The sequence below is a fragment of the Pelodiscus sinensis genome, chromosome 21, assembly GCF_052426305.1.
Source record: "Pelodiscus sinensis isolate ZL-2025 chromosome 21, ASM5242630v1, whole genome shotgun sequence".
In the NCBI taxonomy this organism is placed as follows: Eukaryota; Metazoa; Chordata; order Testudines; family Trionychidae; genus Pelodiscus; species Pelodiscus sinensis.
This window is the reverse complement of record NC_143072.1, coordinates 6,454,037-6,480,840: the sequence shown is the minus strand read 5'-3', so window position 1 is coordinate 6,480,840 and position 26,804 is coordinate 6,454,037. Positions and strand designations below refer to the sequence as shown.

Here is a 26,804-nt window from a genome sequence, read left to right as displayed (position 1 = left end):
TTAAAGTGGTCTGCAGACCCACACTGAGAAAGATGTTTCTGGACCACTCTGCTTTGTTTACTTACTGGCTCGAGTCACGCTGCTTCCCGAAGCTCCCATTGGCTGCAAGCAGGAAACTGCAGCCAATGGAAGCCCTGAGGTCCATGGCTGTGGAGCCGGTAAGTAAACAAAGCAAAGTGCCTCAGTAGCAGCTTTCTCTGAGTGGGTCCACAAGACCACTCTGAGAAACACCGATCTATGGCCTTGTCTCCATTACATGGTGGATGGATGCTGCGGTGATCAGTCTACCAGTAGCTGATTTATCATGTCTGCTTAGACTGATAAATTGATCTCCGAGCACTCTCCCATCGACTCCAGTCTTCCACCGGGATGAGAAAAGTAGCAGGAGTCGACAGGAGAACAGCCCCCGCCGACCTTACCATGTGGAAGACACCACAGTAAATATGTCAACTTCAGCTACACTATTTGGTAGCTGAAGTTGCATAGGGTAGATTGATCGGAGGGAAGGGATGGTGGATTAGTGTAGACAAAGTCTTAGAGAAAGTCCGTCTATAAGCCTAAATCCACATCCAACTTGGATCTGTATGTCACTAGTAAGAATGGAGCTTTAGACTATACTCAATCAATAAATGGTTCTTCAACTTCAACCGTATCATTTTAAGAAGAAATTCTGAGTAAGTAGCGTTTCTATAAGCAATATCCATTGAACAACGTGATTACTCATTTAAACTGTTAAAAACAAATTGCGATTAAAATTATATATATTTGCCTCTGGGTTCCAAAGTACTTGCCAACTCAAACTAAAGTATTTTGGGGTGCAATCCTATGAATGAGAAGTCCATGGGTCTGCTCAGATGAATAAAGATTTGCAGATCAGACCTTTAATTTTAAAAATAATGTAAAAAGAACTGAAGCTTTGGAACATCAAGGACTTGTTGCAAATTGTTCCAGAGACTAAGTCTTATGAAAGAGCCAGCTTGACTTTTTGACATAACAATGGAAGGCTACGTTTTATCAGGAACTATACAGATTTAAAGTCATAATATAATTTCACCTCCGGGTTAGTGGGCCCCACTTCCCTTATCAATTATCCTGTCAGTTGACAGCCAGGTCTAATGAGTTAAATCCTTTTTTAATTAAAAAAAATTTGCCTTGAGCAGAATTTGCCCATTCCAGAACCATTTGACTATTACGAGCATGTCTCCGCAAAATCATTTAATAGCTGTGGAGAACTAAACATCAGCAGCACACTAAAAATCTTTTCTCTTGCTTCAGCAAATAAGTATAACCACTTATTTTTTTATGTTTGCATCCCATTACAACATAGGGGCTATTTTCATCTTACTGTACGAAAAGCTAGAGCTGTACATGGTGCTACTGAACCTTTCTGTCAATTGCTTTAGAAGGGTGTGTTTGCAAATCTATAATATTGACATGCACACCCTTATTAACTAGAAATGGACACATACCAACATTCTGGGTCTGTTCATCCTTGAAAATTTCTTTTTTTAGGACATATCCTGCAAGATGACTGTGGCAATCTTCTTTGAGCTATATATTTTAGAAATGCGTATCGGTCTGTCTATCAGTCTGAGTCCGTTTGTTCAAGAACTGCTAAATGGTAAGAGCCAGGACCACCACATTTGGTAGGTAGCTTCCTCTTATCCTAACTTAAAGCAAGGTCAGGGTTTGGCTGTGCCAGGAAAATGGGAAGTCCTTGGAATGGGACTGCTTTCCATAACATGGGAAAGGGAGTTGCTGATAGGAAGAGCAGAGTGACCACTCCGGGCAGCTGCAACACCAAGAAAATGGCCAGCTAAGGCTGGGGCTTGCTAACTTGACTGCCACCAAACCGGATAACTGGTTCCCCCAGCCCAAACCTCTCCTTGCCCCGTTCTTGGCCACAGCCCCAGGGGGGAGGAGGGAGAAAGCCCTGCCAAGCAGGGGGCTAGAGGAAGAGAGAAGGGACCCCTACTGGCCAGGGGAGCGATAAGCTGGGAGGAGAGAAGAACCTCCTTCTGGCTGAAGGAACTGGGAGGAAAGAGGGCCCCTGCTAGCAGGAGCGGGGAGGAAGACAGCCCTGCCAGATGCAACCTCTACCCTGGGCCCCTCCGCACCCTCCAACTTAAGTTCCCTGTAAGCTGTACAGCTGCAGGACTGAGCAGCCTTTTAATGAGCCCTGTACAGAGCTCCTGTGCAGGCAGGGAGCTCAGTTAACCGGCAGCGGGAGGAGCTGCCTGCTTGAAATGGAGATGCTCAGAGAGCAGGTAGGGAAGGGAGATAAGGAGGAGGGAAGGAGGGAATCAGTAGCTGGAGGAAGAGTTGGTGTCCCTGGCCTCTATTTGTCAGAGGCTGCAGAAGAATGGCAGGAGACAAATCACTGATCATTGTCTTCGATCCATCCTCTCTGGGGCACCTGGTGCTGGCCACTGTCGGCAGACAGGATACTGGGCTAGGAGGACCTTTGGTCTGACCCAGTACGGTTGTTCTTATGTAGTAGGGGAATTTGGGGAAGGGGGAAGTAATTGGCTGGGAGGAGCCAGAGGAGAGGGGAGTTTGAAGACTACTGTCTACAGGAGGGCAGAGAGAGGCAGAGGGAGAAACCCAACACTCTTCTCAAACCTCCTGGGCTGGGAAGTGGGGGAAGGAAGCTGACTGCATGGGGTAGGTTGGGGAAAGGGGGTGGGTGGGTGTTGGCATTGGGGTGAGGTGGAAGCGGGGGAGGGGAGGTTGCTGTGTCCTGTTCTAACTCCCAGCTAGACTGCTGCTGCCTGCAAGTTTGAGAAGCAGGAATTTATCCCAGTCCCCAGCTGGGCTGCAGGGAGCAGTTTGCACAGAGGTGGGGGGGAAGAGGGTGGGTGGACGCTGGCATGTGTGCAGTGAGGTGGAGACGGGGGGAGTCAGGGGTGTCCTGACTCACTCGCTGCAGTGCAGATGGCAGCCCTCTCTGTCTGGCTGGGCTGGAGAGAGAGAAGGGAAAGAAGGCTGCATGGGGAGGGGGTGTGCCAGGACATTTGCATGATTCCATTTCAAACAAAGTTGTCATAGGTGTTAATGGCTTAAGGTAAGAAAGAAAAAGATTCTTTTAACAGAATTTTTTGGAGTGTTGCAGATATCTAAAACTCTGAGCTTAATGATTTTTCAAAAAATCCCATGTTACTAATTAATGAATGGTGAATTGTATTGCATTAAGGCCAGATCTTTGCTACGTGGTACAGTTCTGGCTCTTATAAGTTAGAAGTAGCAAGTATTAGGTGTAAAGAAGAGAAGAGTGAGGGGGATTTGAGAGCAGCCTTCAACTTCCTGAAGGAGGGTTCCAAAAAGGATGGAGAGAGGCTGTTCTCAGTAGTGACGGATGGCAGAACAAGGAGCAATAGTCCTCCCTTCCCCGATTCATATTGGAATATTGCTGGCTGTTCCCCTTCCTCAAGGAGCAAGGGGGAAATTAGCAGTTTGCTGCATTCCTCATTCTGGCTGGTTAGCACACGGGGCAGATGAACCTGGACCTGCCTCAACCAGGGGACATGCAACCTGCACGCAGCTGTACCCACTGGAGTTGTAGTAGCAATGGAGAAGAGCTTCTCACCTTGCCCCAAGCCATTATGGTGAGAGAGGGCTGGGGCCGTCCTTTCTCCCCAGGACAGCCTGCATATGGAACCGCTCATCCCCACTCAGACCTAGAGCAATGACTCAAATGAAGAAAAAACATTCGCTGAGCTAAGGACCTGAGGAACGCCGGGAAAATCTTCTAGTTTCTTAATATAATTCACTAGGTATGAACTTCCAGCTCTAAGTCTGTCTGCTTCTAAGTCTATTTTGCTGTGTACATGGCCTATTTTAACTTTAAGATGATTTTTTTTAAGTTATTCTTAAGTTCACAATGTTGTATCTAAGGCTTTGTATACACTACACACCTTTCAGAAACAAAAAGTCTGGCAAAGTGTGAAAGCTGTTTGTGGGCCCTTTTGCCAACAAAATACCCCCAATAAGGGGTTCCCCTTGAGGACAGGAGAGTGCTCCTGCCAACAATAAGCCATTCACACTGCCACTTGCTGCAGCAAAACTTTTGTCCTTTGGAGATGGGTTTTTTTTTTAAGCACCTGTGAATGACAAAAGTTTTGTCCTTCAACTGGCAGCTTAGACAAAGCTTAAATTTAAACAGCTAGGAGCTGATGGCAGCTGTTTCTGGCTTAATGTAAAGCAGAGTTTGACATGATGGTGTGTGTCAATAATGAATCATTACCCATGGAGTTTGTTATGCAGATCTAACATGCAGAACAAGTCTGTTATTGAATGAAATGACTTAAATGAGTATTGTTCTTGTTTAAAGGGCAGGGAGTGGCATGTTACACCATCAAATAGCTTTTGATATATTTGCCTGGAGGCCAAGTTTTCCTGAATGAATAGGAAAAAAAACCAAATACAACATGTCAAAAGCATATGTGGGTGCTTACACCTCTAGTTTATTCCTCCCAGAAAAAAAGATAAATAGGGTTTAAGCAATTTAGTTCTCTCTTCTGTTTTTAAACTGCCTGACCTAATAGAATCATTTACTTGTTTCCTGTCAGAGCAAGTTATCTGTATGCTTATTATACATTAAAATAATAGCTTTACACAATATATTCTCTATAAGAGACAGAGTTTAAGTTGCAGAGGGAAAATGAATGTATATTGAAACTATTATCTAAATCTGTGATTCTACTGGTCACATTTTGTAATGAGTATATTTTGTAAAGCGTGCATGCGTAGGCTTACCAACCCTCTAGGACTGTCCTGGCGTCTCCAGGAATTAAAGATTAATATTTAATTAAAGACTATGTCATGTGATCAAACCACCTGGAATAGATCCAAACAAAATTGGCAACCCTATGTGCAGGGGAGAGAGGGAGGACAGGCAGAGAGGGAGGGCAAGAACTATTAACTCCTATTTACTTTTTTCCTAAGAAGCCAACTTAAAGAATAGGTGGCAGATACTAATGTTACTTCATCTATACAACTATGCACAAGCTAATTGCCGATCCAACCCTTATTTAAAAATGAGATAGCAGGTTTCTCTGAGCTTTCAGAGAATCATAGAACTGTTAGGCTTTGTCGATCAACAGTTTAAAGCACAGCGCTTTAAAGAAACTGTGGCCATCGCATGAGTGCTAGGAAACACTCTCCCAGCACTCCACGTAAACCACCTCTGTGAGGGGAAGAGCTCCCAGGGTGGCAGCCTGGTTCACACTAGTGCTTTACAGCTAGGATTACCAGATGGCTTAACCAAAAATACCGAACACCCTCCACCTTTTCCCCTTAAAAAAAAAACAAAAAAACACTGGGGAAAAAATTCTGTTGAGGGGGGAAAAAAAGGAGAGAGACCAAAGTTGTTGAGCAAAAAAAAACCGCATGGCCCCTTTAAGAAAAATCTTAAGCGATGGGAGGTTGAGGGGGTCTCTGGGAGGCCTGGTGGGGTATCCAGGGGCTGGGCCCAGTTCCTGAGTGTGTCATAGGTTTTCCAGGTGTCTGGTATTTTTGCCTCCTGGCAGGGGAAAAAAACCAGAAAATACCGGACATTTTAGGTGTCTGGCATTTTCTGAATTTTTTGTACTGGACAGGAGGCGAAAATACTGGACTGTCCGGGTCAATACCGGACATCTGACAACCCTATTTACAGTGCTGTAACTTTCACACACCTGAGCCAGAAAGTTACAACTCTGTAAAGTGCCAGTGTAGACTTGGCCTTCGTGTAGGATTGGAAAGGACTTCAATAGGTCACCTACGCCAGCACCTGAAGTTTATTTAATTGCTGTCTTGAATTTGCCTTTGCACTTCCTTGTTTTTATTGATAGCTGTAAAGTACGGAAGAACCACCAAACATTGAAGAAAACGTAGTTTTGGACGCCTTGTTGTACCTTTGGGTGAATAAAAAGTTTCTGTGATAGCATTTTCAAGAACTATTTGCTGTGTAGACAGCACCAAATTTCAAAAATAGTCAATTTCAAAATAAACTTGAAATAAGTACGCAATTTGCGTAGGTATCATTCCCTCATTACACATCCAGGGCACTTTACCACTGAGAAACATTTGCATAGGGTCAGCTCCCGCACGCCCTGCTCTCTCAAAATTCCCAATGAATTCAGAAAAAAGTGCCATTGAGTAAGAGCTGCACAACTGGGCCCATAAACAATATATGAAGGTCAATGTAGGAAGGTTTCTACTCTGCCTTTACTAGGTGCTGGTGTGTAGCTGTAGGCAAGGACGTGTTCTGTGCTGTTGCCAGTTTCTAATGCTATTCTGCTCCCGGAGAAGGCTGACCAGGAGAATGAGTCCATGGTTATGCCGGGAAATGACTCCAGCATCTTCCTTTTAGAAGCACATGCACTTCCTCCTGCACTGGATTCTCTCCCTATGAGGGGGCAAAAGAGGACAGAGGGCCCCAGGGCTACCCCTTCAGGTTGCCCGACACTGCTAGCAGCACTCTCGTACCCTTCGTTCTTGCGTCCAGGCGGCAGAGGTGGGTGCAAGTCCCTGTGCAGATGCGCAAAGACTGGCCTTTAACACAGAAAACAGGAACGGAAACTCTTTACGGAGGCACAGCGTGGAGCCTGACCCATAGGCTACTGAAATCAATGGGAGTCTTTCCAAAGCAGTGGTCACCAACCAGTCGATCGGGATCTACCGGTAGATCTTGGAGCCTCTGACGGGGATCCTGACTGGTTTGGGCAAGAGACTGTTATCAAGTGCAGGCACTGCAGCTGCCCCTCCCCCCATGGCTGTGCATCTCTTGCCCTTTGCCTTGGCGCTGTCCCCTCAGGAGCCTCCTGCTTGCTATGCAGTGGAGGGAGAGGAGGGTGCCGATGTCAAGGTGCCCCCTCCTACCCTGTATCCTTTCTCCACAGAGCAGGGCTGGGGGCACAACAGGACGTGGGATGGAGTCTGCTGGTTGCTTTTGGGAGTGGTGCAGGGCCAGGGCAGGGGAAAGCCTGCCTAGCACCACTACACCACCACCCAGGAGCCCACATCCTGAACCCTACCCCAGTCAAGAACCCTTCCTGCATCCCAAGCCTCTACCCTAGACCCGAACACCCCTGCCTCCTCCCAGAGCCTGCACCTAGAACCCCCCTCTGACATCCCAATGGCCTGCCCTAAGTTCAGCTCAGAGCCCCCCTCACACTCCAAATGACTTAATCCAAGACCACAGCCTGCACCCCAACCCGCTGCCCCAGCCTGGTGATAGTGAGAGAGGGTGGAGTGAGCAGGGGCGGGGCCTCAGAAAAGGGGCACAAAGTAGGCGGGGCAAGAGCATTGGGTGTGAGGCAGATCTCGGAGTGCACTTGAATTCAAAAAGTGATCTCGTGCTTAAAAAGGTTGAGACCCCTTTTCTAAGGGCTTCAGTAACCCCTGGTGACCAGCAGCTACATGCCCGAGTTAATGCTAAGATGAGGAAACCTTCAATTTTGGCAATTTCCTTACTTTTTAAATGTTTGATTCCCACAACCTTAGTGTTTCATTAATGCACTCACACCCTTGGAAACAAAACAACACATCCCTGTTCCTTCAACACCACAGCCCTAATAGCCATTGCTTGTGGTGTTCTCCTGGCCAATCTGATGTTTAACTATTCAGCCATTCCCAACAGGCAACTTTAAGGAGATTAAAATGACAGATTAAAAGGAAAAGGAGGAAAGCAATTCCCTGCCTTGGACATGAGCTTTCCTAAAGGACACATTTCTGAATTTTTTTAAAAATTAATTAAAGTGTTTATTTATTAAATGCTATTGTTCCACCTCTGTTCCAGGATGTCAGCCGCTCACCTGTAGGGAAATGACAGCAACTTGTCATAGCCTTCATAGGAGACCTACTGACCTGCTGCAATAACTAGCATGCTATTTCCAAAGCTGTCATTCTTCTGAAGCGTCCCTATCTGCTACTCAAAGATTTGCTCTGACATGAACCAATCAGAGCTGTGACTGTTGCTGTCGAGGACTCTGCACACCACGGTCCATGTCAGCTGCACTGTGCTTAGCGTTTGTTTCACCCAATTATTTGTTTGTCAGTTCAAGTCCTGGGTGTCGAGCAGGACTGTCAAGTTATTTTTGGCCCCCCCAACGTGTGGCACTGCATAATGAGGCCTTCGGGTGAATACCCATCTCCTCAGCTAGATGTTACGATGATGTGCTGTTGAAAGACTGGACAGCAGTTTGGTTTTCAGAATATGCTAAGATACCTGGTAGAATATGTAAAGGCAATTTAAAATGCCAAAATCCTGAAGAAGGCAGCTACAAATTCAAAACAAAGCCCTCATATATTATATACAGGACAGCTTGAATTTATATTATCCCAAAAGCACGTAGAGCAGAAGAGACACGAGGAGTAGGCCAAGCTAGGCAGTACCAGCCTTTTTGTAACAGTCTGCCAGAGCATTTAGAATATTTAATGGGACCAGGATCCTGTGCCATTCTTACGCAGAATATACAGGTGCATTGGGCACCCGAAAATTTAGGGGACCATCCACTTCTTCCTATCCCTGTACCATGGTTCTGCTTCCTCTGGAGAGTATCTCCTTCTAGTTCCTGAAAAGTGAGAATGCCTATCAGAGCTATTAGCAGAACACTGAAACTCTGAAAGGGACATTCAAGGGGTAATGAAGCCACTGAACAGACATTTGCCAACCCCAGGTATGTATTGTCAGTTTCTGAATTTACTGTGTTAGTCGACTGGATCTTAGTTTAAAATCTGCTTTAGAAATATTGCATTAGTGAGTCACTGAAGATTATAAAATTACATCTAAAAATCATCATTCCCCCTCGCCTCTGGGCTATCTTCGGGAGAGGTGCACCAGGTTAATAGTACTGCGTAGGGCCCCAATAAATCCTAAGGACGGCCCTGCCAGGATGTGCTAGGTCAGTGGTCCCCAATGTTTTGGGGCTGCTGGGAGCCTGGGGGCGGGGCCGCTCACGCGCTGCGCGTACGGGGGCGGGGCCACTCACAGGCCACGTGCCTGGGGGCGGGGCCAAGCATGCGCCACACGCTTGGGGCCGGCACCGGCATGTGCTGCTGCCCAGATGCGGCGCGCCTGGGGCCGGCACGTGCCACGACCCTGGGCAGGGGCTGCCCAGGCGCCATGCGCCCAGGGCCGGCACCAGCATGTGCCGCGACACTGGGCAGGGGCCGCTCAGGTGCCGCGCGCCAGGAGCCAGCACCAGCATGTGCCACGACCCCGGGCAGGGGCAGCCCAGGTGCCGCGCGCCCGGGGCCGTCATCGGCATGTGCTGCAACCCCAGGCAGGGGCTGCCCAGGTACTGTGCGCCCTGGGGCCGGCACCAGCATGTGCCACGACCCCGGGGTAGGAGCCACCCATGCGCCCGGGGCTGACAATGCCGCACACCCGGGGGCGGGGCCAGCCCAGATTGCTCTGCGGGAGCACGTAAGTGGCCCGGCGGGCGCCATGGCACCCGCGAGCACCGCGTTGGGGACCACGGTGCTAGGTGCAACCCACAGACATAACCTAAAAGCTTATAATCTAAGGAAGGAAATCTATCAGCAAAGAAACCTTCTCAGACATTTGCATTTGTTGTCGGTAACTTGGCGCTCAATCACGTCCTCTTACACAAACAGGCACAAACCTTACCTTAGGGCGGGGCTGGGAAAGATGCAGGCCAGGGGCCAGATCCGGCCCACCTAACACTTTGATCCAGCCCACGGACGGCATCTGGCCACTTTCTCTTTGTATCCTGCTGCCTGTGCCACCGAATTTCTAAGCAGTTCTCAGGCAGCAGGATCCTATTTAAATGGCAGGGGCCAGAGCCAGGAGCCCTTTAAAACAGCCACAGCCACCCCTGGCAACACAGTAGCAGCGAAGCCGCAAACCCTTTGCTGTGCTTTTAATTCAAAACCTCTGGCCTCAGACAACTCTGGGGGGAGGCTGGTCCCCAGTCCCGCCCCTTCAGGCCCCGCCCTTCCTGGGGTGGAGCCAGCCCATGACCACCTACCAAAATTCATTAAGTGGCCCCTTTGCAAAAATGATTGCTCACCCCTGCCTTAGGAGCTGCCCGAAGTCAAAGGGAATCCTATGAAGCAGCTACGAAGCAGGCCCTTCTCCACTGGAGAACTGTCCGTATGAGTTGGAATGTGCAAGGTCGCTATTGTACCATGGCTGTCCGGGCTCCTCAGCACCCCACAGATAAACGTGTGTTCTCGAAGGCCCGTTCACCATTTGGCAATCAGGCATCTTTTTTCAAACGCAAACTGGGTCACAATGAGGAAATTACTCAAAACCCAAGGCCTTCAAACACGTTTCTTCTCCACACAGATGTACCGAGAGAGCATATACACAGCGTCACTTTATTCCTGCTGTTGTCTCTGACTATGCTTTGTGCCTGCCCCATGGGCAAATGAGCAAAAGCTCGTCAGTCACTGGAACACTATCTCTCCATTAACAAAATGCTAATGACTTGTATTTTTTTTTTCCATCTGCTTTGTAATTCTTTATCAATTTCAATGCAACCACAAACTGTCTGCTCATGCAGTGACCAATCCTGCATTCCTTGTGCACTCTAGACTAGCACTTGGGACCTCTTAACACTAGCTGACAAAGGGGTTACAGCAATATCTTGATTCTAGCTTGTACATTCTGGTTCACCAAAGAACGTCTTGTGCGGTCTAAGGCAAAAGCCTTATTAATATTGTATGAAAGGTAGGAATTATGGCTGGATGCTGAAAATAAGGTTTTCAAGTCTGTATCATAGCAAGGGTGATTAACAGGTTGTCCTCCAAGCAGATGGTCTCATCTATTATTACCATCATCAACTTGAGACACCTCCTGGCCTAATCTGCAAAGGTGCTAGCCCTCCACAGTTCCGCAATGGGAGTTCTATGACTAAAATCAGGGGGTGTCGTGGGTGCTCAGATCCTTTGGAAATGAGGCCTCTTCTGCTGGAAGTTGGACATCCAGAAAGCTAGCTGGCACTTGAAATTCTAGATAAGAATCTTGAAGAAAGAGAAATGATTGAGGAAAACGGTCTTTCAGGTGATAGTAGAAGAAAAAAAAATAAGGACAGCCACCTCTTGCATCAGTCTATTAGCACATACAACTCAAGGCCATTTGCTGTTCAAAAGGGCCCTTAAAGCAATTCATTTGTTATCTCTTAAGTATAAGTTTACACTGGCCATTTAAACAGCTTGTTGAGCAGTCAACAACACTCCTTTCACAAACACAATCACTCACCACTTGATGCATTCCTCCCTGTGCTCCAGACACACATGTAGGGTGCTAGAGTCAAATCTAGTCTAGGAAATAGTTTATTACAGCAAATAAATTTCACATACAGGCCGATGCCGCGTGTATGTCCATGCTACAGCAGCTATAGCAGCAGTGACAGCATTGCAGCTGTCACCCTGTGATGTAGAGAGTTCCTACATTATTTAAGAACAGGTTAGATAGACATCTGTCAGGAATGGTGTAGACAGAGCTTGGTCCTGCTTTGAGGGCGGGGGGCTGGACTCGATGACCTCTCGAGGTCCCTTCCAGTCCTATGATTCTATGATATACATGGTTGGAAGATGTTTTTATCATCAACGAAGGTAATCCACCTTTCTAAGAAGTGATAGCTAAGTTCATGGATGAATTCTTCTATCTGTCTCTAGTCACAGCTAGGTTGACCTAACTATGTCACGCAGGGCATGAAATTTCTCACAGCCCTGAATGATGCAGCTAGGGAGGTCGAATTTTTAGGTGCAGTCCAGGCCTGAGTCAAGTTCTTCCTTCAATTACACAAGTGCAATCTCATGCGAAGTCAGTAGGGACTGCAGCGGTAGTGAGATGAAATGATGAGAGGCTGAAAGTGCTCAGAACCTCTCAAGATTTGCCACTAGGACTCTAATCCATCGAAGCGTCTATGTAGAGGCTTAACTCTAACAAGTGCTTAAAATTAATCATGCACTGGAGTCGATGAACTGGAGCCTCAATAAGGACGAAGTAGAGGACTATTCTTCAGCTACCCTTCAATCCACTCTATACTCGGGGCATGCTCGTACAGGGACGTATAAGATGAATCTTCTCTCATTTCTTACATGCCTTGATGAGCAATGAAATAGTTATCAATTTTGACATTTCACTAGTCAGGGAATTAGCTCCCACTGAAATAAATAGAGTTGTTCACACCTCAGAGCCTTGTTTCAGGCTGTTCACACATTCATGCAACTATTGTTCCACTGGGTCACATTTAAGGGTTTCTTCTGGACCTATCTAGACACTTACTTGTTTTCCTTCTCTCTCTTTAAACCAAGAGCTGAGGGCTTATCTACAGTGTCCACACTCCAGGGGTGTGTCTAGACTTCATGCCTCTGTCGGCAGAGGCCTGTAAAATAGGCTACCTGACTTACTCAATGAAGCGGGGACTTAAATATTCCCAGCTTCATTAAAATAAAAGTGGCCGCCATGCTGTGCCGGCTCAGCTGATCGTTGGCACAGCGCACAAGTCAAGACGCGGATCGATCGACAGAAGAAGCCTTTGTCAACTGCTCCCTTATGCCTCGTGAGACAGAAGCATGTAGTCTAGACATATCCCAAGGGTGTAAATTCCAGTGTGCATTAGTGTGTCACTGTCTGTGTGGATCCTGCTGACATGCATTACAACAGGGGAACCTATGATCTGGCCACCGGGCTTGCCTAGATCTGGCCCCCAAAGCTTGGGGTTCCCCCTCCAGTATTGGGGAGCCAGTCCCCCACCCACACACCATAGCTTGGGAATATGGGGCGTGTCTTTCTGCTTCTCAGTCAGGGCCTCGTCAGTGAGTTTTTTCTTCTTTTTCTGCTTCTCACTTTTGTGTGGCCTGCGACTGATTTTTCTGTAAGTCAGCAGCCCCCACCCAGAAAATGTTCCCCACCCCTGCAGTAGAAACTCATCACTGCATGTTAATCTTGTCCTGCTTCAAACAGGACTATGTTAGTGTGCACTACGCACTTCCAGTGCATGCCAGCAGGATCTACATGGACCAGTTAATGAGCACTAGAATGTACACCTCATGGGCAGCATAATACACAGCATAGACAAGCGTAGGGGCTCTGGTCTGGTCTATACTGCAGACTTCTGCTAGCATAGCTGTGTCAGCTAGTGGCTAGAAAGATGTGATCCCCAACCAATATAGCTCTGGCAGCAGTAGGGCTTGCATAGATGCAGTTATACTTTGCAAAACTATGCTTTTATAGCTTGTTGGCTTATTGGGGGGGGGGGGGTAATTTCGCCAGTACAGATGTGATCACCCTGGGAGCACTTTGCCAGTAGTATATCAGTATTCCTACACCGGTAAAGCATTCCTAGTGTTGACATGCCCCCGGAGAGCAATGAGGAGGTATGTGTTTGCTACCCTCAGTTCCTTTCCCACACTTTGGGAAACACTAACGTGCATAACCCCACTGTATTTCCTGGGGCTGCCTTAATGAATAAGTACTGTCGTGCTGTACAGCATTATTTTACATGATCAATCATATATGCTGGTGTTATGGCAAGGCTAAATGGCAACTCTGTTCGGGAGTAAAAATAAATAAAAAGCCAATTTGCTTTGTTTTATGGAACATCTTTGAAGGTATTTAAAAGTGCTCACTAAACCTGCTGATATTAAATGTCTATTTTTGCCCAGGGTTGAGACACTTTGCTATAGAACAGTAGGCCAGCGTGATGCTGAATCTATTTTTTGTTTAACTGTGGTCGTTTAATATAAAACAGTCTTGAGTAAGAGACTCAAAATCAGGCTTTAAGTTAGGAGGGATATTAAAACCCATAGTGTCTTTTGAGGACGAAGGTGAGATTCATTCACATGGCTGATACATTAGGCTTAAAAAAGATATGTTTCTCAAGGGACCTTTGGAGAAAGTCCTATTGTACCTCCATGCCAGACAAAAGCCATTTATCAAGTAGAGCACTGTTGAAAAGAATTTTAATTATTAGGTTGCTCAGTAATGAGTCAGGTTAGTCACTAGACATGAGGGCTGTGTCTACACTGGCCACTTATTCCGGAAAATCAGTCGCTTTTCCGGAATAACTTGCCAGCTGTCTACACTGACCCCTTGAATTTCTGGAAAAGCACTGACGATCTACTGTAAAATCATCACTGCTTATCTGGAAAAACTGTGCTGCTCCTGTTCGGGCAAAAGACCTTTTCCAGAAAACTGTTCTGGAAAAGGGCCAGTGTAGACAGCACAGATTTCTTTTCCACAAAAAAGCCCCGATCGCGAAAATGACGATCGGGGCTTTTTTGCGGAAAAGCGCGTCTACATTGGCATGGATGCTTTTCCAGAAAAAGTGCTTTTCCGGAAAAGCATCCTGCCAATGTAGACGTGCTTTTTCCGGAAATACTTATAATGGAAAACTGTTCCGTTTTAAGCATTTCCGGAAAATCATGCCAGTGTAGACGTAGCCAAGCTGTTTTCCCCCATATGAACTAGACTGTACAGATAAAGCTAAGTTAGGGTCCATTCCTAATCAGTACTTTTGAACAGGACACAGCATGGAAGCGTAGTACAGTTAGAGGAGATGTTATGCCCTAATCAGTAACAAATAGCTGTTTGCAGTATTCTTTGTAGTTGTGCTGGTCCCAGGATATGAGAGAGAGAAGGCAGATGAAGAAGAGCTCTATATAGCTTTTCTCTTTCACAGACCAGTAAAAGATACTACCTCACTCCCCCGTGCCTCTAACAAACAGCAGATCAACTGCATATTTGCAGGAGGAGGACACCCGGATGCCAAAGAGAGTGATCTTTGCTCAAGAAGTGGCAAAAGAAGTCTACACAGTAGACTGCAAGTTGGGCCCAGGTTATTTACTTAAAATGAACTGGTTTAATTACATGCTAGTATTTAAAATATACATAAACATAAAGGAAATACAGTGGGGGAATCAATTAATATTGGTCAGTGTTTTCTTAACTCACACATGCGTTGCAGCTATATATGTGTAAAAGAGGAGTAATTTCATTGAGGTGGGCAGCTCATGTGAGTGTAAAACTGATGAAAGTGGGTCGAGTCAGGCTCATATGCCCAGGTCTTCCAAAGGTATACAGGCTCCTAACTTGCACTGATTTCAATACTTGTTAGGAGTCTAAATACGTGTGAAAATCTGGGCCTACAGTGTCTAGTTTGCAGTCTTAAAAGAACATTATTGTGCTTTTCCAATCGAATGAAATGTATTTGTTAAGATAACAAACACATGGTAAGGCATATTTAACTTGTGTAAGGAAAAAAGGAGGAGGAAAAATCTCATGTAAACAACAAAACAATACAGCTTTATCTAATCTCAATAATTTATTGCTGCTTGTCTGTGTGTGTGTGTGTGTTTTACTGACAAAATAAAATAAATTGAATCAGCTCACACATGATAACATGCTCTTTCCTAACTCATACTAATTGCTTGGCTAATTGATGTTTGTTGAACTTTCTCCATTTCATTGAGTGATTAGGTACAAAGCTAACAGTTGACATCTGTAGGCGCTTAACTGGCGTCTGTAATTACTGTTAATGTTAAATAATTGTTAGTTAATTGGAGTGGTAACTGACTGAATAGAATCCAGATTGTGAAGCAAAAAGAGACCTAGTTAAATAAACATACATTTTTTCAGAGAAAACAACGGTTTATTACAGTGGCAGGACTAACAATAGTCTAGATCCAGGAGGTCGGCAGCGCTTTTCATTTCTGAAATATCGTTCCAGAGCCCAAGTTGGACTCCATTAATCTAGAAGCAGCTCATGTCAGAAACTCTGTAATCAAAACACTCTATTCCAAAGAAGTTTTAATCTTATTTTGACTTGATTTTTGTGGCTTGTTATTTTACAGCGCAATGCTGATAAGTCTGAGAAAATCAAATAGAGCTTAATCTACAAAATAAATCCTGGAGCCAGAACAGATAAAATTATGCTTTAGTAAACATTACCGTTTTGCTCACTGATACTGGATTAGTTTGACTTTGCTAAAATCAACAGTTTCAAATAAATTCTTAAAGGAACAGGATCCACTGTGGAGCAGCAGATAGTTATATTAAACTCCAAGTAAAAATGGGCAAGGCCTCTCAAAAGTACATTTGCCAATTATAATTTCGGCACTCCAATAAAAATATCATTGCTCACAGGTACCTGTATTTTAATACTTAATTTGAAAAATTATAGCTGATTATAGCTACTGTCTCTTCTACAACTGGCAGCCCTGATTCACTCTCCTGCCTCTAGCACCTGGAGCTGTGGAGAAAGGGTGAGGAGAAAGTGCAATTGTGCAGAGGAGACTGTGAAGATGGCATACAGATGTAAATGGGAAACTATGCTCCCTCACTAAGGGCACCAGAACCATCCACCACGTAAACAGCTGGCAGTGCATCTTGCATGCAGTGGTGCAAAATGTGCTTCCAGATGTGACACTGTACAACAAGCTTTGTGTTCAGATAAAGCCTTCAGCACGCAAAATAACTAATTCTCTCATCTAGGAATTAGAGCAAAAGGCAAGCACCCCCCCCCCCCCACCCACACACACACTTTTTATTAAACTGTGGGATTACATGGAAGCAAAGCAGCCTTTCTTCTAGTCCACTTGGAAGCACTGCCTCGTTGCAAGCATACTGGGGTCTTCAAAACAGCCAGCTTCATCCAATAGTTTGTGATTTTTTTCAGCCTAGCCTCTCCCTGGCTGGATGGCAACATTTAATGTCTAGGTTGGGGCCTGCCAAATGAATTTGCCTTTTAATTCTGCATCAGGCTCCTTTGGGATCCAAAGCCCATGGACTCAAGTTACAAACTCCCCTTTGGAGACATACCTTGGTCATAGTCTCATTTAAGGAGTGAGCCCCCTTCAGAAGCACAAAGACAACGAATCCAGGCAGGTTGCTGCTCTTGCAGTTCAATAATTCCTGGGCTTCTCTAGCCAGCTGGTTAGTTTCCAAGGGCAGCAGAGCCACTACACAAGTAGTGCAGAAGTAGCAGGCTGGGAACACACGCTCCCACCCACTGTTAGACATGCAGAGTGAGAAGCACTAAAATGTGAAGGTGGCAACCAAGGAGAAGGTGGTGGGTGAGTGAGTAGGTTGGGGCGGGGGAGGTGTTACTGTTACTCTCTAAGGTGCTGCAAGACTATTTATTATTTTTTACAGGTGGGGGTTTCTGTTACAGACTAACATGGCTACTTCCTCTGAAACTTCTAGGCTCCTGAGAGAGTAAAAGGCAGAGGCAGGGTTATGTGCCTGGCCACTATGGAGGGTTGGGAAAGTACCGTAGTTTTCTGCAATACTTAGGTATGTTGAGAGCATGAGCATGTTTTTATATGCAGTGGTGAATTCTAGTTAGTTTACCTGGAGAGAGAAGCCCCTCTCTTCCATCATAGCAATTCCTGTGAATTGGATCAGGGAAGAAAAGTATTTGTCTGTTTCACTTTCCTGCCTGTTTGCAAAGACAGATGTGGCAGGGAATCTGGAAGAAATGATCTACCAAACAGACAGATAGGGATCAAGAACGGATTTTCTGGAGGACAGTATCTCTCCAGAACAACCTAAAAAAGCCAGGCTTTGCCAAAAGCAGCATTTGAGCCATCACAGACAACTGGCAACCCACACCCCTCTCTCTACTTCAGGCTGAGAAGCTAAATATTTCCCTGACAGCTGGCTTTGGCACTAAGGCAGATGGATTCATAAAGTTTACATGAACATCCTGTAAACAATTTGAACATAAAAAGCTGTAACAGCCTAACTGGGACCCTGATCAAAGGAAATTCCAGTATAGTGTACAGAATAAAACTTTAACAGCTTGAGAATCACTTTTTTCCCCTTCAGGAAAGTCAGTTTTCTGGGCAGAGGGGTTAACATACAACACAGAGGCAGTAGGAGAAATTGCTTGCTCCACAACTTTGACTTTGAACAGTGTCTGTTATCAAAAGATAAAGGAAGAACTTCATTACTCTGGGAAATTACAAAATTTGGTTAACAACCTTGAGTACCTGGGCCAGGCTTAATGATGTGAATGTTGATGCTTTCCAACTCAAAGGAAAGTTGATATGTCCTTTTAAAACACCTATGGGCACACCCAGTGACTGATTTTTATACTCAAGACATACTGATTGAAATCAGCTAGAAGATCTGTCAATCTAATCATGGACATACCTCACAGTGTGGCAAATTCCAAATGAGGAAACAGGTCTCGCGGCTAATCCGTTGGACTTGGACTCCGAAAATCTGAGTTCAAACCATAATTCAACCAGACTTGTTGTATGCCTTTGAGGAAATCATTTAATCTCTCTATACTTCTGATTCCTATTTCCAAAATGGCACTTCCTTTCCTGTATCCTTTGACTGTCTTGCTTATTTTGACTGTAACATTTTCAAAAGCATCTACTACTTAGGCATCTAACTCCCCAGTAGGTGATGAAGTGTCTAAATACCTTAGAAACTTAAATCCTATTGTCAAAGGCACTCTATGCCCCAGTGTCTTTCCCTGAAACTTACAACTAAGCCTCTGAGTGGCTTGAAAATTTTGCCCTAAGCTTTTTGTAGGAGAGACCATGTCTTGTTGTGTGTCTGCACAGAGATTAGCAGAATTGGGTCCTAAAATTTTAGGTCTGCAGGTGCTACTGTAACACAATAGCTAACATGATAAGAAAGGGTAATATAATGTATATGACAAAAACCTAAAATGAACAGCACAACAAATTAAGAATGAAAATGCAAAGTTGGGGGGGGGTCATTTATTTTGTGCAAATAACTTTTTCTGAAGCATCAGTGTCAACAATCTTTTGTTTCTGATGCAAATAATTTTAAACCAATGAAGATACGAGAATACCACCTTTATGTGGTATGTTGATAACATTGAGGGATATTTGAGAGGCAGGCCAGGGATGTATGCTTGTCAGTTTGCCATACTTTGTCAGACTGCTCAATCAGCCAAGGGCTTTGAAGAGTTTCGACGTGGTTTACCAAATGCAAATTTAACCTTTCTTAGACTGATTTTTATTGCTTCTGGCAAAAGGAACACTGGACAACACAGGGAAAGAGCTGGCTTTAAAGCAAACAGCCCACTTTGGAAAAAAAGAGAACTTGAACTTGAAATGCATCAAACTGACAGTTCTTTGACAGCCTAGTCAACCATCCATCCAACAGACACTCAGAGGACAGACTAACAACAAACCACAACCCATAATGAGAATCCCTGCACCTGTCTGGAAGCAATTACTGACATTATCTTTCAATAATGGAACTTTCTGAGATGCTTTTCCTGATATTTAGCTATTTGAACATTAATCCCTTTAACAAAACTGTCCCCTATACTTTTTCTACCCTTTTCCCCTTAATCTCTCTCTCCAGGGGATGGGGGGGGGGGGGGGGGGGGGAGGGGAAAAACAAAATACAACCAGTCAGCCTAGTTTTTCAGCACCTGGATTTATACTGATTCTCCCCCCTGTCATTCATGTTGCCAACAGGAATTAGCATATGGCTTGAAGGGGAAACTCAGGAGGAGAAAAGAAAGATGCCATTTTGATGGAAATAAGGGGCAAAGGAATAATCTACCATCAACTAAAAAGCTTATTTGTGTATGGTTTCCCAAGAAAAGCTTAGAAAAGCCTATGTTGATTTTAGGCTACACAAAGAAACCCTAATCCTTTCAAGGGAACTAAATCACCAAAGAAAAGTACCTCAGAAGAAAAGGCTCCCTGTCAAGCAAGGTTATTCACAACCAAATAGATGCCACAAATCAAACTGGGTAAGTAAACAAAAATAAGAATGTGGGCAATGTGTTTGATTCGAGAAAGAAAACGAAAGGAAGAGGAACAGGGGCCTAGTCTTCATCAATCACTTTTCATCCTTCAATTGTAGAGATCCCTTCAGCCTAGTTACAGGCTATCAGTCAGGAATGTTGATTCACTGGATTGGCTTCTATTCTATTCTGGCTCCATCTCAAGAAAGGACTACTCAAATTCCAAGGCTTTTTACAGCAAATTAGCAAAATAAAGATGCAGTCACATGTAGTTTGGGGGCTTTGGGTCCCTGAACACACAAGTCTTCCTTTTTTTGGTGACCTATTTTTTTCAAGGGTGGGAGTGGGGAAGAAGGGCTGCAAATTCAAATTGAAACAGAATCGAAAATATACATTTTCTAAGTGGGAGAACTTATTTCAACCAAATTTTTTTAAAAAAAACCCTCAGAATGTACTTCAAAAGGATGTTAATACATAAAAAGGGAATGCTGATCCATAAGGCAATTAAAAGAGATATAATTCAATATGCATCAAAGTAATTTTCAGAAGTAGTATATCAGCATGGGAATCCCCAATATAATGGGCTATGTAACGCCCACAGCTACAACCCGCCACCCTCAGCTCCATGGAATCAAAAGAGACAGCAATTGGCAAGATGTGGCATTTTTCTAATTTAAAAATGATCTACCAGGACAAACCAAAACAACAAACCAGCCAACCATACCCAAAAAAGCTCAATGTGAGAAACACACAGTATAAGTCACCATCCAAAATATTCACCTAGACAACAGAAAAGGCTTACATTTCAATTTAGTCAAGCCTGTATTTTCCACTGAAACCTTGTTCCAGCGCTCCAATGAAATTATAATTTAAGACAGTATGAGATTAGAGCTGAAAGCACACCTTCTTACTAAGCAATTGGCATGCACTGCCACTAAACAGGTGTTATAGTGGGAGGAGGGGGAGAAAAGATCAAACAGTTTATGTAATTTCAAGCTTTTGAATTATACACCTTGGCACAGTCAGGGATTCAAGTCTCTCTCCCCCGCCCTGCCCCCAAGAAGAAAAGCACCCCCACATTATTTTCAACAATGCTGCTTCAAATAAGCACTGCACAGAAACCCACTGACACGGATTTAAGGCAAGTATTCCTTTAATGTACTGTTAAATCATTAGCTACTCTCTCTTTACATTGCTGTTTGGGAGAAATGAATGGGATATTGCATATTTAAATGTGGCCCTCTATATCGTTTATTAACTTTACAGAAAGCATACTGCACAGCAAGCCATGGTTTATTACTATTATCCTGTGAATACTAAATGCTGGCTGGTTATTACTGTCAGCAGTACAAATTGGCTATTCATAATTCCATGTCTATCATGTAGCTGATGAGTAACAATCATGCTAAAACATTTTGAAAACTGTTACAGTTATTTAAATGAACTTAAATTAAAGCCATTTGTAAAATAAACTATTCCCTAATATTGTTATTTAAATTAATTCTGACTGGGCAGGCAATGCATTATTTAAAGTCTTTATTTTATATTGCTTTTGCAAAGCAATTATGAAGCATATAGAACATGTCTGAAACCAAGGGAAACATAAAAAGCACTAACAAGCTGATTGCTACATTCCTGAAAGACAAGTTACATTTTCTCTCTCATTGAAATTACCATGAAAAGAAATGCATGTGGAAAAAATATGCTTGTGATGGGGATTGCAGTCTTACCTTTATTTGTAACGGTGTTGAATAGTTTTTCGGAGCTGGCATCAGATGCCTGAAACACCAATGAAAAAGAAGGTACATATTATACATATTATTAAAAAATGTGTACGTATATTTATATCCCTTAGAAAAACCAAAACAGTTTGACAAAACAAGAAAGCTGATGAAAGCTGCAGCTCCAGAAAAAAAAAACATCCATAAGATGGTGCTATTTGGCTGCGTTTCACTGTCCTGCAGTGCAGCAATTGATTTGGAAAGATTCTATTTAATACATTTAAAAAATTATTCCTTATTCAACATATTAGCTGCACACAAAATATATTTTTGTATAATGATACACGCAACCCAACTTGTTCTGACAAATCATTTTGCAGCTTAGGACAGACACCATCATTTTGAATTACTCATTGCAGTCTCATGTGTTTGCAGTTCTGTGGGTTCCTTTGTTTTTAAAAAATTTCTTCTAAGACCCAGAGTATTGACCTTTCTCATTTTTAGCATTTCAAACTTAGGCCAGTGCTTCTATGAATTGCTATAATGCTCTGTTTATTAAACGAGACATTATTAACCTTTAAAAGAAATATCTCAGCATTGGCTTCACCTTGGTCAAAATAATCTAGACAAGACTCTCTGCATAAACTGATCACTATTTTGTATTATTCCCCATCATGCCTGCGTTATCTTTGCTTTTTCTTAAAAAATACCTATTCTGAATTATTGTAATAATTTTCATATCAGTAGGCTAATATTTTTTATCAATAAAACTGAAACTTTATTTATATTTCACGTAAAATAACTGCGCACCTCTGCTCCAATGGCAAAATATTAACAAGTCAGGAAAGGGAAAAATCCCGATAATAAAAAGAGGTTATTCTTATCCTCATCTTATTTCCCTAAAACTGAAAAGTTCAAGTTTACATCTCTGTTGTTCATGTGTGTACATATGTGGGTGTACACACACCACACACACACATACCACACATCTGAGCCTACATCTGTATTATATGCGAATTTACAAAACATATGTAGAAGCTATTAAAGTGTAACACTATTTCAGATACAACATTTTGGGGGATAATTGATATTTTATAAAATGAAATGTGCTTATTAACAAAATATTCTATTGAGAGCACAAAATACGACTGTAACATTTGTAAAATATGTTTAGCTTCTTGGTCTTTGGCTCTGATACAGCATTGTTTTCCATTTGGATTCAGTGAACACAGCTTAAAAGCATCCTGTATTTGGAAAGCAAATACTTTTTATTAACAAACACTCACACACACTTAAATCAGGAAGTAATTTCTTAAGTTATGTCTACGAAAATAAATGTATTGAACGTATATTATATTACAATACAGTATATATAAACTGATATATATACACGCACACATTCATATATCAGTTTATATACAATGAACTGTAATGTAATAACACATGCAAGTATACATTCATTGAACATCAAATTAAGGTACCTTTTTACACCTGTATTTTTATTTATTAAGAACTGCTAAGTTCGCTCCCAGAATTCTAAATGGATTTGACCAGATTACTGCTCTATGTATTATTTAAAAGCTGGGCTAGGATACTTCTTTCTGATTAAATACCTTGTAAACACTGGATTTATTATTTAGCGATGCCCTTCTTTAAATTAATAAAAATATGGGAATAAAGTATAAATTGAAGAGATCAAGGAAGCCATGTATCTTAAAGAGCAGTTGGACATTATTGCAACAAATTAGGAGATTTCTCCATGCTTTCATAACCATGCCAATCATCCTGTTCTTTGATTAAAAATAATAGCCTTTCAGGCTGGATCTCATCTGCTACCGCCTTTCTAAATTCAATTTCCCCTTAAAAGTCAGGCTCTTCCCAAATCATTCGCTTTTGAAAAAAATCAAGGTTTAATTACTTTTATTGGCAATGACTGCTTATAGCTTTAGAAATTATTTTATTCCAGCATTTTGAAACAAAAGATCCTTGAAAATGTGTGTGCTTCCTGATTGCTTTCTCTGCCTTCCCCTCTCCCCCTCTCCGGAAACAATGGAAAAAGGGGGAAAGATTTTTTCTAAAGCTTGATATATTTGTGGTGGGGGGGGGGAGGAGACTGTTTTCCCCCACGTTCAGAATTTACAGGTGAAAATTTTTTCTGTCCACTGCAAAACACTTTAAGAAACACCACTGAAAAGCCTGTGTGTGACATTAGTTAAATCTAGGTTTAATATATTCTGCATGAACAACCTTTAAACTTTAAATTACAGATGTGATTATTAGCACCGCTACCCAATAACTTAAAGAAAATAATTTTACAAAGACAAAGGCTGCTGGAAAGTGAATGCTTCTTTTGCCTTAATAACTGCATAGTTCAATGTGCCAGTAACAACTTACACATTAAAAGAAAAACAAAACAACAACAAACCCAACAATGTATGCAAATAATCAGCAGTCACCTGGTTAACTCCAACAGCTAGACAGAACTTTTGTTTTTAAATATGAAACCTTCATTAAGATTAACAGCAAAGTAGACAATAGTAAAAAAAAAAAAACCAATTATTACCACCAAACCTTGGTCCAATAATTAACTAATTCCTACACAATTATTGCTTTCTTTTCTTTATTTTATTCAATTATTAATTAGCCCAATTAAATGGCACCTATAGCTAATAAAAACCAAATGTTTTCAAAACAACATTAAACACGAATGAAAAAAAATCACTAAAATACGTCTGTCTCTGTACTTGACTTAAAATCTCTTGCACATAGACAATGAAAATCTACTAGCAGCAAATGACAATGTTTTTACTTTACTGTCTAATGATTTGAGGAAGTGTTTCAGATCTTGATTTTTTAAGTAATGGAGACTGGCTTTTTGGATATTTGAGATTTCCTTTCCATGAGACAAGAGAAAATGTGTATTAGTTCACCATCATCTAAATCATGTCCACTGCTGGAGACCTACTTGAGTAGTGTCATCACATGTCTGGAAACCCGTGTTGGTGCATGTTCTATATACAATCTATGCTACTACAATGTATTTTTTTCCTTTTGAACATCATCCTCTAGCCTGCCTTGGACTGTGTGAGGAATGATGCGGAAGCGGATTATAAACAACTCTCGCTCGCTCGCTCTTTGTACTTTGCTTAGCAAGCACAGCCTGGTCTTTTACAAAACGAACGATGAAAACGAGCGGTCGCTGGGCTAGCTCCTGACCCGCAGAATAATCTTCTATCCCGTCTAGGAACTGACTGGCATGCAGGGCGAGGGTTTCTAAAATAGTTCCTGCCCAGACCGCGAGGCTGGGCGCCGTCTTGGCTTGCAAAACCTCCAACTCTCCCAGGCGAGACTGTCGAGCTCGGCACCCCGCGCACCTGTGCCCCCCGCCCCGGAACCCCGAGATGCGGTGATGGGCTGAGACAGCTCCGCATCGGGCCACTTGGACTGCACCGGGACACACCTGCAATGCTCTCCCCTTGCACGCAACCTCCCCCGCCAAGCTAGGGGCATGGAAACGGATCCGCACCGCAACGTGGGCAGCGAAGCCCCGCACTCTGGGGTTCAGAAGGCGCCTTTGCACCCCCGCTCCCCGCGGTGCGGTCGGTTGCCAGCTGTGGTCCCCAGAACTAGGGGCACCTGCCCCCCTTCCGCTTCATGCCCTCTCCTTCCATCACCTTCCCCGCGCGCTCTCGCCCCCGGTCACTCCGCCCAATGTCAACAGTGGGGGACGAGCCGCAGGCTCTAGAACAAACAATGGGGCGGAACACCCAGGCCCCTCCGACCTGCCCCCAGCTGCCCCTCTGGGGCCGGACCCAGAGAGCCGCCAGGCCGAACCCAGCCCAAGTGCAACCCCCCTCTCCCCACTGCGTGCGCTCCGGGCGCACCAAAGCATGGAGCTTGTTTGGCGAGGGACTCCCCCGCAGGGATCCCCGAGCGAGGGGGCTTCGCCGTCCCTTCCTTCCCTCCTCAGCGCCTTTGTGGGGCACCGAAAAGCACTCGAGCCAGACCGGAGCGAAGCTGCCCAGCCCCCCCGGAGCCCCGTCCCGGAGCGAGCCACATCCTGCTGGGGACAGCGTCGCGGCCAGAGGACCCCTCCAGCCGCCCCACACCTCCCCACGGAGCCATCTGCACCCCACGGACGGGCGGCAGCGACCCCAATAGCGCCAAGCGCCGGCAAAACACTCCCCCCTCCCCCCCAGGCTGCCAGAGCCCAGCCCGGTGGAACCCCCCGCGGCGCGGTGGCCCAGGAGACGCCAAGGGGCGCGGGGCTTTTACCTGATGGCGAAGGGCAACGCGCCGCTGACAGCCCCAAGTTCCCGCTGGACGCGCGTCCTGGTCTCCAGCCAACTGGGATCCAGCGCGGCTCGGCCAAGTCTCCACGCGGCGCCCGAACTAATCCGTCAGGGGCCCGTCCCGCCCGGGCGGGGGCCCCGCAGCCATCCCCGCCGGAGAGCGGCCCCGCTCCCGCAAGACGGTCCCCGCGGGCGGCTACGGCAGGACAAAGAAAACCATGTGCGGCCGCGGCGCCTCCCCACCCTGCGCCCCGGGCCGGAGCCGCAAGGACCCCCCGGCCGGCCTCGCCCGCGCTCCGGGGGCTGCGGCTGGAGCCGGGCGGCGGGTTCGCGGATCGAAGTCACTGGGCTCGGGCCCCCGCTGCGGAGACAAAGCGGCTCCCGGCGGCCGGGCTCAAGTGAATTCCATCGGGGGCGAGATCCCGGCCCGACGCCCCTCCGCGCGGCCGCGCGCCCTGTAATCCCGGGGCGGCTGCGCTGCACGAAACAGGCGCCCGAGCTGCTCCCGACGGGCGCCCGGCGCCTGGCCGCATAGGCACCGCTCCGAGTGCGCCCCGGCCCGCCGCGTCTAGCCGGGAGCGCTCCACGCTCGGAGACTCCGCCGCTCGCCGAGAGGGACTTCCCACCCCGCGCTGCTCCTCCCCCCGCCCGCCCGCCTCCCCCGCGTCCCCGCCCCGCCGCCGGCCCCCGCCGGCCGCCCCGCTGCCTGGCCTCCCGCGCCCCGGCCTGACCTCTGCGCCCTGCCCCGCTGCGCCTCCGGTCTGACCTACCCCGCGCCTCTGCCCCCCTCCGGCCTGTCCTACCCCTCATCTCTGCCCCCTCCCCCGCCTCCTGTCTCCCCCCCCGCCTCCAGCCTGTCCTACCCCGCGCCTCTGCCCCCCTCCCCCGCCTCCAGCCTGTCCTACCCCGCGCCTCTGCCCCCCCCCCCGGCCTGCCCCCTGCCCCCTCCCCCGCCTCCAGTCTGACCTACCCCGCGCCTCTGCCCCCCTCCCCCGCCCCCCTCCCCCGCCTCCAGCCTGTCCTACCCCGCGCCTCTGCCCCCTCCCCCGCCTCCAGCCTGTCCTACCCCGCGCCTCTGCCCCCCTCCCCCG

At 45.5% G+C, this 26,804-nt stretch overlaps 1 protein-coding gene across 9 annotated transcripts in view; it reads right to left on the bottom strand.

Annotated features, from left to right (window-relative positions):
* Positions 1-26,804, bottom strand: part of AUTS2 (activator of transcription and developmental regulator AUTS2) — a 1,120,208-nt gene that overhangs the window by 81,607 nt on the left and 1,011,797 nt on the right. For all 9 annotated transcript variants that reach the window (XM_075904281.2, XM_075904276.2, XM_075904275.2 and 6 more), the window contains one exon: positions 21,431-21,479. In XM_075904281.2, the coding sequence (XP_075760396.2) occupies positions 21,431-21,479 (49 nt within the window). The remainder of the gene's footprint in view (positions 1-21,430; positions 21,480-26,804) is intronic.